Genomic DNA, 16,236 nt, shown 5'->3' on the forward strand with positions numbered 1-16,236 from the left:
GGGTGCGTAAATTTCATGTGCCTTTGTGTGGGGATAACGGGACAGAAGGGCTTAACATGTCAGCAGGGCCACTGAAGTATACAACATAGATGATCAAATTATGCTACAGGTTTGACTGACATGAAGCAAGAGAATGCAAATTATGATCATTTCCTGTGGCTGTATTTAGCAACTTTTTTTCCATTTTAACACAGAACACGTCTGTCTAACCAAATGCTTGACCTCCTTAGTAGCAGCTTAACACCCGAACACAACAATCTGCAATAGAAAGGTGAACACTTAACCTTCGGAAACCCACCCACCCCTCCACTGCATATAAATATAGGTTTAGTAACTTTCCATCTACGTGATGCAGAATTTTTTGGGGATATAGAAATGTTTATTAAAATCTGAAAGTTATGCTGATGTGGCTAGTGCGATAAATCCTTAATCATGTGGCAAGCACTGCAGAATCACAATTTCTCCTGCATTATCCAATAGACACTTTCAAATGAGACATTAACCTGAAACCTACCCAAGCATGGAATCGGCCCCACCATCGCCACAGCTCTCGTTTCCGAGTCTCCTGCGTGAGTTGCTCTTCCACAGGCCAGGTATTTCCTGTAAATCATGGCCATGAATTTATAATGGAAGAAAAAGGGCAACAAGCATATAGAAGCACATCTAAAAACATGAATGGAGAGAGCAGGAGGTAGTCACAGAAACCTAAGAAATGCAAGTCTTATGAATTGTACTTTAACAAGACCTCAGGGTGTGAGGTGTATCGCTCTCAGCCTTCATCTGGAGCCTTTAGAAATGTCTCTAGGAGAGGGTAAGGGGTACAATTACCCCATTTCACCCATCCAGTGAGTGGAGCTTTGGAAAGGCTTAAAAAGTGAAAGGGGGGGGGGAATCTAAAAGGGGCATCGCCTAACAAATATATCTTAGGAATGCTTTCCAAGAGGAAAGCAAATGTAATAAAGAGTGTGGCCTTATAGGAATACAATTAATCCTATCAGCATTTTGGTGCCGCTCAGAGGGCCCCGACTCAGAGCCTCTGCAAGATACCCGCACTGGTGATGCTCATGATGGAGATGCCGCCACTAGGGTGGAAATCCTGCTATGACTACAGAAGCTCTTTGTAAATTGGGCTCCCGAGTTTTCCGATACTCGGACAAAATATATATTACAATAATACACGCATCTAAAATAAGTCAGACCTATTGGTTTTGCCAATGCTTGTTCACAGAATCAGTCACAAACAATTGCTTTGTTGTAAATAATTCGAGTTGAAAAGGTTTCAATTCTGAAGAATAAATTAAAGATGGCTAAGGTCTGTTGAAAGGGCAGAGGCCTGAGGAATATCGCAATCACGCCTGTTCTTGCCTCTGTAGCTTCTCCGAGATGCATTCCTTTTCTCCCCATATCTTTCCGAAATCCTCCATCTGCACATTTCACATCTCCCCTTTCCTCTACTGCATCATTGACATTTTCGTTCCTTCCTGCATGCACTTCCTTGCAACGCCTCTTCACCCTCCAAATACACACACTAAGCACCCAATACACACGCTAAGCACCAATTTGGCTGTAAGCGGTACGTTTCCATTTCCTTATCCACTGTAAATAGACAGCTTCATGACCATTGCACGGTGCGAGCTGCAGAGTGGCCTAGGACCAAGAGCTAGTATTCTGAACACCGTTAGTTAGGCCCCACTGAGCGGTATTGAGAGAAAATCGAACTTCGCTTTGCTTCAGGACTCTCAAACGCTGCATTACACACCCATCAACAACCTGGGTCACAGTAGTATATACGACTGACACCTAAAGCCCACCCAGTTAGCATTATATACGAAATACTATTAGAGTGTAATTGCTGCGTGAAAAGAAAAATACAAAAAAACGCGAAAAAGCAACACTTTATATACACGCGCTCTGACTCACTGACATGAGTTGTCTTAGTGGACTGTACAGCCATTTTTCAGAAACTGATAAATGTTTTCTCTGTAAAGCTAAAGGCAGAACATAGGCCACGTTTCGCGCCAGCTTTTAACTACTGCCGGTCCTGGGTCCGAATGGACCCGCCCTCTTGAAGACTTGGGACTGAAAACTATTTGTGTGGCTTACAAAGTCGCGTTTTACTCCTGGACAGAGCTATAGGAAGGCAATTCATGTGACGGAGCAGTGGGCTTCACTCGAAAGGTGTCAGACATCAAACAACCAAGTGACATGTACTACATCATCATTAGCCCCCCTGGGGTTTTCGTTTACACTTTACAGCATCCCCTGGACAGCAAATATTGTAATGCAAGTACCCTGCACCCTATCATATGAGACTGGCTTTCGGTCGTAAAACTGACCCCCTAATCCGCGGCCCCTGAATTCATTCGACAAACGTTACACCCGCAACACCTTTTAGCCCCGCCCACAATGGTTACCCCCTCTCTTACAGCGTTAAGGTCCTCCGCGTTTATTGGTCGGTCAAACAGACAGAATACGCCACTCTTACGGAGTTTCGCGCCGTTCTATTTGTAGCCTTCGGTACGTCTCCATTGGCCTATCACGGCGCTGAGTATTAGCGCCGATTCCCATTGGACAGCCGACCGGGGAGCAGTAAGTGTCTCTGGAAAATATCGTTTTCCGAACATTTTCTTCTAGGAAGAGAGATGTGCCCGAGGTTCAGCAAAACTTATGACTGAGAGAGCCACTGGGGCGCCTCTTGTTTTTTGTGAAAAAGATTGGGCCGTGCTTCACGAACGGACAGCTAGGCAGCGGTAGTTTAAGCATCCGCAACACAGCACTGCTACCAGACAGTTGAAGGAGGGACAGTTCAAGGTTCGTCGTTCCCCCAAAATGAATAGGTACAGGTCATGCATGCCTTCATTGGCAAGTTTAAGCAGAAGATTAATAGATAGCAATTGTTAATTTAGTATCCCCGTTGGCTTGCATTGCAGTGGTTCAGTTAATCAATTTGAGAAAAGTCATTTTTATTTGCTACTGGAGTCACCCACTGCCATCATTGGCACTTCCCAATTGAACCACTGGCCAGAATTTTAAATGAGATAAAAAAAAGTGGTGGTGGCTCTGAAAGGGGTGTGGCTTATGTAATTAAGGGCATGGTGTAAACACATAAACTCAATTTCTAGGATTACCATAGTATGCCGGACAACCAGTATTTGGTGCCTCTGAGCTTTCTGCTATTACTTACTGTTGTACCTTAATTCCCTTAAGTGCATTCCCCTCTTAGCTGCTCAGCCAGAATGAATGTGATGGATGCGTGGAATGTTGGAATGCCTGGGGAGAGAGAGAGTGGAATGTTGGTGTGCCTGCTTGCGTGGAGAGAGTGACAGTTGGAGAGAGTGGGCTGAGCAGCAACCATGCTGCTCCTGGTGGAGCCATCATCTTGACTAATCTTATCATCTATTGAACTACCGTGTACCATCTGGTGACCGACTAATAAACCTCTACTTAAATATATACTTCAAGGCTACGTCTGGAATTTACTACCATTTATCATTTCTACATTGGCGACGATCTGTAAGAAACCCTGCGTGACAAGGCTACTGAAGGTGAAGATAATGTGATTTATGCGGAACTTTATTTGTACAAGAAACGACTCTAAGCAAAGCAACTTTAAAAAGCAAGGAAAAGAACGCCCTCGCAGGTCCCACCAGTGTTCTTCACCATCTGGACAGCCTACCCAGGGCGCTTCACATTCCTCATATTTGTGGATTTATTCTTTAAAGGAAAATAGATTGTTCTGCTTGGGTTTTCGGATCAGATAGAACCCGCTCATCAGAGCCTCACTAACCCAGCCAGAACGTTACTCCCTCCCCCTCCCTAGGGCCTATTCACAATAGGTAACCACATATATCTACCACCTAAGGACAGGGAATTCCTACTATACATACCAAGACCTCTTATAATCGGCGGCCTCGCGATCCCATACGGATCCAGACCACTCTGCCCATACGACAGTATCACAAGTGGCGGCCTCGCGATCCCATACGAATCCAGACCTCTCTGCCCATACGACAGTATCACAAGTGGCGGCCTCGCGATCCCATACGAATCCAGACCTCTCTGCCCATACGACAGTATCACAAGTGGCGGCCTCGCTATCCCATACGAATCCAGACCTCTCTGCCCATACGACAGTATCACAAGTGGCGGCCTCGCGATCCCATACGAATCCAGACCTCTCTACCCAGACGGCAGTCTCAGCACAATCGGCGGCCTCGCGATCCCATACGAATCCAGACCTCTCTGCCCATACGACAGTATCACAAGTGGCGGCCTCGCGATCCCATACGAATCCAGACCTCTCTACCCAGACGGCAGTCTCAGCACAATCGGCGGCCTCGCGATCCCATACGAATCCAGACCTCTCTGCCCATACGACAGTATCACAAGTGGCGGCCTCGCGATCCCATACGAATCCAGACCTCTCTACCCAGACGGCAGTCTCAGCACAATCGGCGGCCTCGCGATCCCATACGAATCCAGACCTCTCTGCCCATACGACAGTATCACAAGTGGCGGCCTCGCGATCCCATACGAATCCAGACCTCTCTACCCAGACGGCAGTCTCAACACAATCGGCGGCCTCGCAATCCCATACGAATCCAGACCTCTCTGCCCATACGACAGTATCACAAGTGGCGGCCTCGCGATCCCATACGAATCCAGACCTCTCTGCCCATACGACAGTATCACAAGTGGCGGCCTCGCGATCCCATACGAATCCAGACCTCTCTACCCAGACGGCAGTCTCAGCACAATCGGCGGCCTCGCGATCCCATACGAATCCAGACCTCTCTACCCAGACGGCAGTCTCAGACAGTTCATCCTATGATCACCATAACATACAAAAGGGAATCAGTCTCACTATTCATCAGATCACACAAGGACTGCCAGTTCGAGCATAGCCTGTTCTCCGGTTCGAGGGGCTCCTCTTTCCCTTATTCAGTTACCACTTACCTGATCAGGGTTAACATCTGTTCATGTAGCCGCAGCTGACTAGAAGAATAGGCTACCCTCTCATACAAGAACACGCAGCACATGTTGGTTCACTACAAACTGGGTACTTTATTACTCATTACATACGCAATCACATAACATTACAATATAACACATAACCTGCAAAGAAAAGTGAAAGATTAAGTTGTACACTCTAATAAGAAAGGGTCGACATCACCTTAGTAGTATGTAGCCTGCACTCAGTGGTCATCTAGGTTCCCTTCTCGTCTGTGCCTCGGCTCGCCTGGAAGTCACACCTCCGCAGTCACGGATCACCCTTCTCCGAGTCACTGGGACCTCTTCCTTATCGGCTACTCTCTCCTCTCTGGCTATTCTGCTAGGAGAGTATCTGTCTCTCAGTTCTTCTCCGCCTTCAAGATGGCGTCTGTCTTCCCTGGAATAAGTAGTAGCTTTACTGCTAACGGCTAGATGCCGCCTACGGACTGAACATGTAACTGCCTCAGACTTTCACTAATATAGAGGTGCGTTTCCTCATGGAAAATTCCGGCCCGTAACCTGCCGCCCACCAAATTCTTGTACCTCCCCGTACCAAGGACACTTTCCCAGCCGGCCGGCCTGATGTAGTGTCTTCGGCATGAAGAAAAATACAATCCTTCGATAAGGGCCGGCCTGAACCGGTTCTCTCCAAGCGAATAACACCTCATAACTAAAACATTACATTTGACCTAGAAGCATCCCAAGCTGCCGGAGCAGATAGAAAGATGGAGTCTCTCCCGTTTGAGGCCTACCAGGCCTGAATTCAGCACGGCTCCATGAAATACCCTCACTACAGGACAGGTTATCCCTGATACTAACGAATCTATCCCCTAGGCTATGTGTGCAAGCCCTGATCTATGGGGAAGAGCACAGGATCATGTCGAAGTGCCTAGTAAATAGGCTCCATTCACTACTCTAACCCTTAGACTTGAATGGTAAGAGACTGAAGTCACATTCAATCACTTTTTCACACAAGAAGGCCGGGAAAATCGAGCAGAACATAGATACAGCGTTATTCAATATATGTTTAAGACTGGCTTACTTTCAGAATCCTGCCTACCGAACTGTGAACTTAAAAGAGAGAAAAAAAAAGAAAATGTTTCACGATCTTTAAACTACTGGCTTCAGCAGAGTCTTGCAGCGTGTTCAAACATTTGGAGATGCTCTCATCTGCAATCTTTTGAAACGAATATGGCAATCTGTATTATCTATTGGTGTGATGAGACCACCATCCACTCGGAAAATTGATGTCATTTATCTTATTTCAGAAGACACCGTTCATCTTTGTTCTAGCAGAGCTGCGGCTATCACCATGGATTAGTGTGGCATTGGATAATTAGTTTACGGTGTTTGGAGACTGACTGACACGACGGGCTCCGTCTACTATAGCTGCTTGTGTAATTCAACTGACTTGACAGCATTTGCCTTCCACCAGATTTTCGCTACTGGACAAGTGTTGCGTGTCTTGAGGCATGGGCAAGTATGGCGCTATACCTATGTCTTGGGTGAGTTTTTGTCCGTGTTAGTTTTTAAACTTTGAGCCTTGTTGAGGGTGTCAGCCGTTAGTAATGCGCGTTGCTGTTTGCCATTTGAAAATGTTGCGCGTGGATTCCTCAGCGCGCTCGAGCTCACCTGCATTCCCTCGTGAAGCGTCTCTGCTTCCATGCCTGTCGGAGCTGCTCCTTGTCGCCTGTGTGCATGGACGTACTGTGAGCCATCCGGCACTGCGTCATGAAGCGTGCCGCCATATTGCGTTTCCACCAGAGCCAGGAGCATCAGCCGCGCTGTCTTCTGCTGTTCATTCAGCGGACCACGCTGCCAACCACGCTTGTTTTTTTTTGGAGGACAATAAAGTTTTTTTTTTACGGAAAAACATCAGGACATCGTATCCTGTTAATTCCTCAAATGCTTGTCAGCTCAGATGTTCGGCGGAAATCGAGTAGTGCGGAGTATTGAACAGTCACATTGGTGAACAGTCGCGTTGGTGATCTGATTTAATCATTTTTTCAATAAGGAAACAGAGAGCCAACCATTGAAGCACACACAGTAATACAAACGCTGAATGTTTCCAGTCTGGATGATTTGGTACAATTGCAGAGAAGTACCTTTAAAAGTGGAACTACGGTGACAACTTTATTTGTTTTAGTTTATTGTGTTTCAATGGACAGTGTTTCTTGACATGTGTTTTGCACTGTGGTTACTTTATAAGTTTTATGCTTTCTTTATGTGTAATGTATGCTTCATTAGTTATTTCACAATGTTAGTGACATCGCACAGTAGTGAGTTTTTCACTCTTCACAATATTTATATTATGGTTGCGGTTGATACTTCATAGAGAGTTACGCTTTGCCTTATTTGTTTTTTCCTAATGTAGATACTTTCGGGGTATCTGGCATTTTCTTTAGGGTATTTGTTGTTTAGGAGCTGGTCTTCTTACACTAGTTTCATTCTTCGGTGGGGGTGGTGCGCACACCCTTCACACTGATTTCACCCTACACAGTCTTTGGTGCCTAGCAGTAGTGTTACGGGTTGTTACGCTTGCGTTACCCTTTAGATTGTTATCTATCAGTGATTACTTGCGCAGTGGGCTGTGTACCCATCTTTGGTGGAAAATGCGCAATGGGCAGTATACCCACATTTTCTTTAGTAATAAGTAACGGGCAGTGTACTCTTTTTAGTTAAGTTAAAACTTGTAGTGGGCAGTGTACCCATCTTTAACTAAAATGCGCAATGGGCAGTGTACCCATCTTTGTTTGTAATGCGCAATGGGCATGTACCCACTCTTTAGTTTGTTATACTCAGAGGTGCTTTAATGTTTTAGTACATGAGGCGTGCAAAAGAGGATGAGTGTATAGGTATTTACATCTCTCGGGGCTCTTATTTAATGTATTAGTATATTAGGTGTGTTAAACATCTCCCGGGGTTCTTCACTCTCCTAGTCCTGCACTATTTCCTCCATGGTGCTGTGTGTAGAAATGTAGTTGGGGTGTCAGACCTTTTTTTTTTTTTCCCCAGCTGTCAGTTACGCTACCGCTTTGCACTTCTTTTTACCCACTTTACTTGTTCTGCCTTCTCTAATCTCTGTTATTATCTACTTATATTCTGTTTTTCACTTTAATCACACTTGAATGTTTTACATGCAATGTTCCAACCTGTTCTATTGTTTTTCCCAAGGGAAGGGGAAGTGCTATTTGTATGTTTTGAACTTGAATCCTTGCTAACTACCACTCTTCTTTCATTCTTGTTGCTTTTGTGCTATTTACTCATCCCTTACTTCTATCTCACTGCATTTTCATATTTATTCTTCTTATTTATTGTGTGCGATGTTACATGCATACTTATTCTTATTTTTGCTGCAATGTCGCAATTATTGTTGTTTATTGTTGCCAAGGGAAGGGGATATGTTGTACCTTAATTCCCTTAAGTGCATTCCCCTCTTAGCTGCTCAGCCAGAATGAATGTGATGGATGCGTGGAATGTTGGAATGCCTGGTGAGAGAGAGAGTGGAATGTTGGTGTGCCTGCTTGCGTGGAGAGAGTGACAGTTGGAGAGAGTGGGCTGAGCAGCAACCATGCTGCTCCTGGTGGGGCCATCATCTTGACTAATCTTATCATCTATTGAACTACCTTGTACCATCTGGTGACCGACTAATAAACCTCTACTTAAATATATACTTCAAGGCTACGTCTGGAATTTACTACCATTTATCATTTCTACACTTACTTACTGCCCCGTTATCCCTATAGGAAAATAGTACAGCAACAATGGACGTCTGTCTGGGCAAGTTTCTTTATGGTGCCTCAGCTGTGGTTACAGGTCTTAATTTCTAGGGATGCCTCCTCCGCTAATATGTAGGAGCGTTGGTCCCCTATGTGAAAAATGAAAATGATAATAGCGCAACATTAATAATGTTACGTTATTATCATTTTCTTCTTCAGTAAGGCGCATGCCAGGTTGGGGCGGGGCGGGGCTGGGCTTGTTACAGACTGGGAGAGGGAGGAGGACTGGTTCCTGCCGCACCTTAACTGCATGACAGTTTGGCCGGCCGTCTGGGGCCGGCCAAATCGTCATGCGCCCTTTGCATGTTCTCCACAGGCTGTATTGTACAGCCTGGGTGGAGAACATGCTCAGCCTCCTAGTCCCAAACCACGGCGCTCAGACCAATCATAACGCTCCTGTAATACAGAGCTATGATTGGCTAGGGCAGCGTTGGTGCTACCTATTCCTGCGTCGGATGAGAGGTGGCGACGACAAGATAAGTCTTTTTTTTTCTAAACCCCCAGCCCCCTCCCCCCATGTCACCGTTCCCAACCAGCCACCACTGTTAATTTCAGTTTCCACAGTTCACCTCCAGGTTTCTATGGCCTACCTCTCTTCTGTTTTTCCGTCTGGGGTCCAGTTGAGAGCTGTTCTTGTTATCTTCGGATGGTGGGTCCTATCCATCTCCATATTCTTCTCATAATGACAGTGTCTATGCTTAAAGAAAAGGAGAACCTGATAGTGGAACCTTCCAAAGAACAGCACCTAACCTGTTTTTACACTCCTTACATGATATCCCTTTTGTATTCAATGGTGCACACTGTATAGTACCCACCATCACAGTACTTATTCCAAAAGGAACTCAACAATTCAAAACTAAAGCACAGGTGCACCACTCAGAGAAAACGTATATCAAAAAAGATCATTTTGACATCCATATCAAATAAAGGGAATTCTTGAATTCATTCCTGTTTCTCTCTCTTTTATTGTTTCATTTTCATTTCACGTTGCTGAGAAACAGCGTTCAACACAAAACAGCCGACGCGTTTCGTCCCCTTGAGGGACTTCTTCAGGGCAATAGAAATAGATGGAGTCAGAATCTCTCCATAAAGTATATTTCGGTTCTAGGATTCCCTAGAGGGAAGCTTATCCCCGTCCAATAAAAGGATTCTATAGATTGTAGCGCCGTTTAATAAGGAATAGTGAGCACTCAATAACTAGATAATATTAGTCCCACTTTAAAGGCGTCCAGCTCTGCCAATGTGTCTAATATGCAGATGGGATAGTCTGAACCCCACTCAGAGGGCTACGGAGCAAGCAGCGGTTCTGGACCCAGTGGTAGGGGTTGAAACCTTTTACTCCTGATGTCCCAGGGCCCCACCTACTATGAAACCTGAGCACCTGGGCCAAGTAACCCTTCAGCACCTGACTCTCAGTGGTAGCTTGGGTGGAGCAGTCCAAGACTTCTCGCTGGTAGGAGGTAAACAAAGGGGGTAAACAAAGGCTCACAAACCAAAATATGTGCGGCAGCAGCAATAAACGATTGTCCAGTCAAATACTTTCTGTTATGAAAAAAGGGGTGTTTATATAGGACCACAAAGTAGGAATCTAGTGTTTCATAGGTGGATCCCTGAGTCCCACCTCCCTCAAGCTAGCTGCAGTGGTGATTCCCCATTAACTACAGGCAAAATTCAGGTTAAGCCCCACTTGTAGTCTGAGTTCCAGAGTCCCACTCTGACTCTGTATTAAAGTCAAAAGTGTTCCTGCACCACAGCGCTATCTGGCAAGCAAATTCCCCCGAGGCTGACTGACCCGAGTTCATTCTTACCTCCATCGGATAGACGATTGTCTCTGAGCGCACCCCCTCGGTGAGTGTTGGAGTTACAGCAGTTGTCTCTGGTAAGTATTTCACCTGCGGCCTGGGTGGGCTGTGATCGTCTAGCCTTGAGTTCCTCACATGCGGTCGTACAGCAGCAGCGTCTGTGGGGTTCTTGTTGCTCCTCCAAGCTGGGTAAGTCCTTCAGCTCTTCCAACGGATAGTGTGGGTGCAAAGGTATGTCCTGGCACTGGTTCTCCATCACAGTGCCGGCATTCTAGGGTCACAGCAGCGGTCTCTCTCCTCTAATAATGATCTCAAACAGGTCACACTTCTTGCTTGTTCCCGGTGACCCCCTCTGGCATACAGGGTCTCCATATCGCCACTAAACATGGGCTCGGTCCCGACAGCAGGTCTCTTCACAGCAGCCTCACCTGGCATTCGGAATCACAGACTTACCACCGCACATGGGCTACTTCCCAATCTGTACGGCAATACAATTCATTGGGGCCCCACCTGGCATACGGGTTTGCCGTATAACCACTCTACCCAGGCTGTGACCTGCTCAGCACGGCAATACTCTTCACATCGGCCCCATCTGATCTATGGGGTCACCTACTTCACTCTGCACACAGAGGATGCCAGGATTCCCCACTGGACCTCGCTCCCTCCAACGTTCTTCTCTTTCTCACAGGGCACACTGGTCTTGGCAAGCAGGCATGCGCTGGTGCTTCATGCTCCAGGGCAGATGGTCTTGAGTTCCCTGAGTGTTATGCTCTGCGTTCTACTTAGTGCCCTGATCAAGCCTTTGGCAAACACTTGCCTATATGAAAATGCCACCCCACTTATTGTCTATAGTCGCCAGATTACATGAGGAGAACTTTGCTCGAACAAGATGGGGGTCGCAGGATGAGCTCATGGAAAAGATCAGTCAGCAGAGGTGTCCGGCAGGGCTGTGTGTTGGCCCCTACCCTATTCTCGTTATACATAAATGACATTGTTTCCCTCCTAACTGAAATTGATGCAGATACCCCCTCCTTGGCGCATGTTACAACACTGATACTCTTATTCACAGACAACACACTGTTAGTCTCCAAGACCCCTAGCGGCCTCCAGAAGCTTCTGGCTCATTTCAAAGAGTTTTGTGCAGCAAGAGGCCTGGAGATCAACACAGACAAAACAAAGGTAATGACAATTAATCCCCATAAATCCTTCAAAAAGGGTTTATTATTGGGGGAGAACCTCTTGAAACTGTCTCTAGTTTTAACTATTTGGGCATAACATTCAGTGGCAACATGTCCTGGGAGCCCCATCTGGCAAAAGCCACTTTAAAACGTAAGCAACTAATGGAAGCAATCCTTAAGGAGTATAAAGCTTCATACACCGAACCCATGCGGCCTGCACTCCATCTACACAAAGCCAGGGCATTAGGGTCAGCATTCTACCAGGCAGAGTGAAATAAGATGCCAGATCCAATGAAGTTGAAGCAGGTATGATGTTTATTATATATTAATAACAGGAGCAAACCCGACCAGCGCAGCCGGGGAAACCGTCTCACTCTAACGGCCAAGCACGGAACGCTGGGCTCAAGAACCACACACACAGCCCCGTCCACGAGCCCAAGCAGTCCCACGAGCCCGAAGAGAGAGCGCGGCACATATAAGTATTACACTGAGATATGGGGATACTCATATTAATATACAGACAGTTACTGAAAATAACGTCTTTCGTAAACTTGCCTCACTCCTTCAGCACGCCCTTGGTACCACTTTTCACGGGTTTAGGTGTAAGAGGCCTCCAGGACAAAGCCAGACTTCACCCCCTCCTTTACTGGAAGCGGTTATGGTCCACCCCCGACCTTGAATATTACTCTTTAGTCCTTTTAGTCCTACAGGATGTCATGCTATCAGGTCAATCAGCAAATATTCCCTGGCTCATGTGCACCAAAGAAATACTCCATCGCCCGTTTCTGAAGTCGCCCTGCATGGTCATAGAGCCTCATTATGGAGACTTGTGCTTGGATTGATTAACAGGAAGAGAATGACCCGCTCGCCCCCATGCAATATAATGAATTTTCCAAGGACATAGGCCATGGAGGTTATTAGCTCCTTCCGTGCCTGGGACGGCCTGGAGCTGTCCCATGTCACGGTGGGCATGTGCGTTGAACGGGTCCCGGCCATCCTAGCACCCACCCACGGGTTAAGCGCTGGCACTCCCCCATGGGCTGCCGTTCAGGTTGCCCCCACAAGGGAGGGCAGAGGAAGCCCTTCCGCTGTCCCTCCAATCCCCTTCCACATCATATAAAGACACCAGCGCGCACCGTCATCATTAGATGCAACCAAACGCGCTGGGCGCCATTTGCTACCAACACGTCCAAGAGAAAGGAGGTAAGTGTCTTCTCAGGGGAGGGGGGATTTAAACAAAGAGGCTTCGGAGGAAACAAAAGGGTTTACCTTTCCTCCGATATCTCTTTGGAGCATTCCTGCTTCAGGATCGCGCATGGTGTGCGATCGTGCAGCAGGAATGTCCACTAAACACCAGGGATTTTGTTTTGGTTTTAATTATTTTATTGTTTGCGGGGAGTGGCCCCTTGGGCAAGGGTCGCTCCCTTTTGGGGAGCAATTATTTCGGGTGTTTCTGGCAGATCGGCACATTATATGCAATATTGTGTGCCCCTCAAGGCTACTAGGGATTTAAAAAAAAAATCAGTTATATATTTGTGGGTAGCGGCCCCTTGGGCAAGGGTTGGTCGCTCGCCTTTCGGGATCAATTATTTTGGCAATTTTTGCCCCCCTGGGGGGCAGATCGGCTGATTTATTACTAGTTTTGTGTGCCCCACTAGGCCACCAGAGATTTCTGGGTTTTTTTTCATGTTGGGGAGCAGCCCTTGGCAAGGGTCGCTCCCCTTTATGGGGGTTAATATTTTGACCATTTCTGCCCCCCTTGGGGGCAGAACGGCCTTACAGTTTTTAGGCCCATCTGCCCCCCAAGAAGGGCAGAAGCCATTAGGCACCAGACATTTGTTTTATATTGTTGGGGAGCCGCCCCTTGGGCAAGGGTCGCCCCCCCTTTATGGGGTGATTATGGTGGCCGTTTCTCCACCCTTTGGGGGTAGATTGGCCATATGTTTTAGGCCCAACTGTCCCCAAGGGGGGAAGAAGCCACTAGACACCGTTTAAAAAACAACAAAATGTTGCTGGTGAGCGGCCCCTTGGGCAAGCATCGCTCCCCTGTATGGGGTGATTGTTGTCATATGTTTTTAGGCCCATCTGTCCCCAAGGATGGCAGAATCCACTAGACACCAGTGTTTTTTAAATGTTAGTGTTCGCTATGGATCGGACGAGGGACGCACATTGTTGGAGGGGCTGTGGGCAGATAGGCACCTTGACCCATTTACTCTGGGAGTGTGAGAATGTCAGACCATACTGGTCCCCAGGTGCTCGATGAGGTGGACAAGCACTTTAACATTGCGATACCGCGCTTCCCGGCGTACTCACTGTTGGGCCTCCCAAATCCTCTGACCTACCCGCTTAAATCGCGTAGGGGGCGACAGATAGCCATAGCGCTGGGCTCAGCGACACAGAACATACTTACTCATTGGCGCACTCCCAGCACTCCAACTTTTACGGGATGGTTATACTGGTTGTGGCATGTTCTAGGCATGGAAAAGCTCACGCTAACGCTGGTGGGGGAGGGCTCCAAATATGGGGAGCTGTGAAAACCCTTTTTGGCGTTGTTATCCTCCGAATTTAGGGAGGTCACTTGTCCCCGCTACCTACGCTTACTGCGTTTATCCGAAGAGCAAAAGGAAGAGTAGGGCTTAAGATCTGCAGAGGCAGCGGGGGGGGGGGGGGGGGGGGGAGACAGATGGACGTGGAATGTGGGGAGGGGGTGGGTAGGGGTAAGGGAGGGGTGGTTTTAGATCTTTTTTGTTTGTTCAACGGCACCTAATTGGAACTCCTTATGACATTTACAGGGTGGACAATGCTTGACTTGGATTTTCAGCATAGGGGTAAGGGGCCCACCCACTCTTTTTGGACACGCAAGGTGTTGATGATTTCCTTGGTTGGTGTTTCTCTGTGTATTTTGAAATGTCAATAAAAGATTTAAACCATAAACGTTAGTGTTGGGGAGTTGCCCGTTGGGCAAAGGTCGCTCCTCTTTTACGGGGATGAATATTTTGGCTGTTTCTGCCTCCCTTGGGGGCAGATCGGCCTTATACTTTTAGGCCCACCTGCCCCCGAGCTTGGCTGGTGCATTATGTGTGGACTGGTGCATTATTTGCATTAGTGATTTTACAGGCACATGCATCAAAAGAAAAACCGGTCGCAAACGGGCAGATTCTCAGAATCTGGCCCTTTTCGACCGGTATTTTTGCATTTGGGATGCATCATACCAAATGCAAAAATCAGAATTTAAGTAATCTCTAAATTGAGATTCCTTAAATGCAATGCATTAAAGTAAAAACATTTGCGATTTCGCTAATAGGGTGTGCAAATTACCATGAAGTTGAACTTCATGGTAATTTGCAAAACCTATGAAACAAGCATTAGCATAGCCAATAGGTCTCGCTTTTGGGACCTTATAAGTGTTTAGCCATGCAACAGTTGATGTTTTTGCACCAAGGATATTGTGCTGCGTAACTAAATACTTGTAAGGTCCCAAAAGTGAGACCTATTGGCTATGCCAATGCTTGTTAATAGGGCCTCCCGGTCTCAATTCAGAAGAGGTCAAAGGTAAGTTTTGAGATTGCCTCTCTCATTTGAATGTACTTTCGTACTTTTTGGAATTTACAGACATTCTCACTCTAATGTCTGGAAACCCGTGTCACAGCTTTTCAGCACATTACTGGGAATCGCAATCTAATATAACTTTTTCTGATGTTGCGTTACCTACACTCTGGAACTGTGTGTACAATGCAACCCCACTTTGGGGGAAGCCACCACCTTATGAGCAATTGCACATTTTTTCTTCTCCACGAGGTAAATTTTTTTTCCCAAATAAAGGGGGTCCTTTACCTACATGCCCACCAAGTTTAGGAGTGTTTTGCTCTCCTTCGATCCCTTGAAAGAGATTTACTCCTCTCCTTTGGAGGAGCAAATTTCAAACCATTTCCAGGGTGAGAAGGGTCAGAGAGACTTTGTGAATTTTGCAAAATCACTATTTTTGGTGTGCACCAACTCAGAAGGCTAACCACACCTTGGAAAGCCTACTTCCTACCCCTGGTGTAAAGTTACTTCTGTGTGATTGGCCAAACTCTTAGCATACAATTGTGTAGGTGTAAATAGATGTACAACAGGTAAGTATCCATTTCTGAATAATTTTATCATATCTTTATGGACTAAACACTTGTGAATTCGTCACCCAGATCTAACCACTACCAAAGCTGATCCACGTGTATTCTACACTTCCCAGATTCCAGCTCTCATCCAAGGCCTTCCCCTCTCTCGGGGGTAGTGGTGAGGGAGTCAATGACGGCTTGAGAATATTTCCAGTCAAATGCCCCCCCATGACTCGGCCTGAGTTCCCCTTAGAACCTCGAGCCTAACGAGAGCCGAGCCCAGTGCTTTAAATGGGAAAAAATAAGTGCAGGTACTCTTAAAATGAGCTATGAGTGTAGCAAGTGGGCAGGGCTAGGGGCGGGGCTTAGGACAAGACATAAGACACTT

The 16,236-nt window shown here is 46.7% G+C and overlaps 1 protein-coding gene and 1 long non-coding RNA gene across 3 annotated transcripts in view; one reads left to right on the forward strand and one right to left on the reverse strand.

Moving 5' to 3' along the window:
• LOC146812515 (targeting protein for Xklp2-B-like) overlaps positions 1–2,495 on the reverse strand; it is a 78,283-nt gene extending 75,788 nt beyond the window's left edge. Inside the window, exons 1-2 of one of the 2 annotated variants that reach the window (XM_085619519.1) lie at positions 2,427–2,495; positions 515–600 (exon numbers count right to left, since the gene is read on the reverse strand). In XM_085619519.1, the coding sequence (XP_085475645.1) occupies positions 515–539 (25 nt within the window). In that variant the 5' untranslated portion in view covers positions 540–600; positions 2,427–2,495. The remainder of the gene's footprint in view (positions 1–514; positions 601–2,426) is intronic. The other variant, XM_085619520.1, reaches the window with a different exon arrangement.
• The window catches only part of LOC146812512 (uncharacterized), a 480,077-nt gene that overhangs the window by 153,846 nt on the left and 309,995 nt on the right, over positions 1–16,236 (forward strand). The window lies entirely within an intron of this gene.

The sequence above is a fragment of the Triturus cristatus genome, chromosome 7 (assembly GCF_964204655.1).
Source record: "Triturus cristatus chromosome 7, aTriCri1.1, whole genome shotgun sequence".
NCBI lineage: Eukaryota > Metazoa > Chordata > Amphibia > Caudata > Salamandridae > Triturus > Triturus cristatus.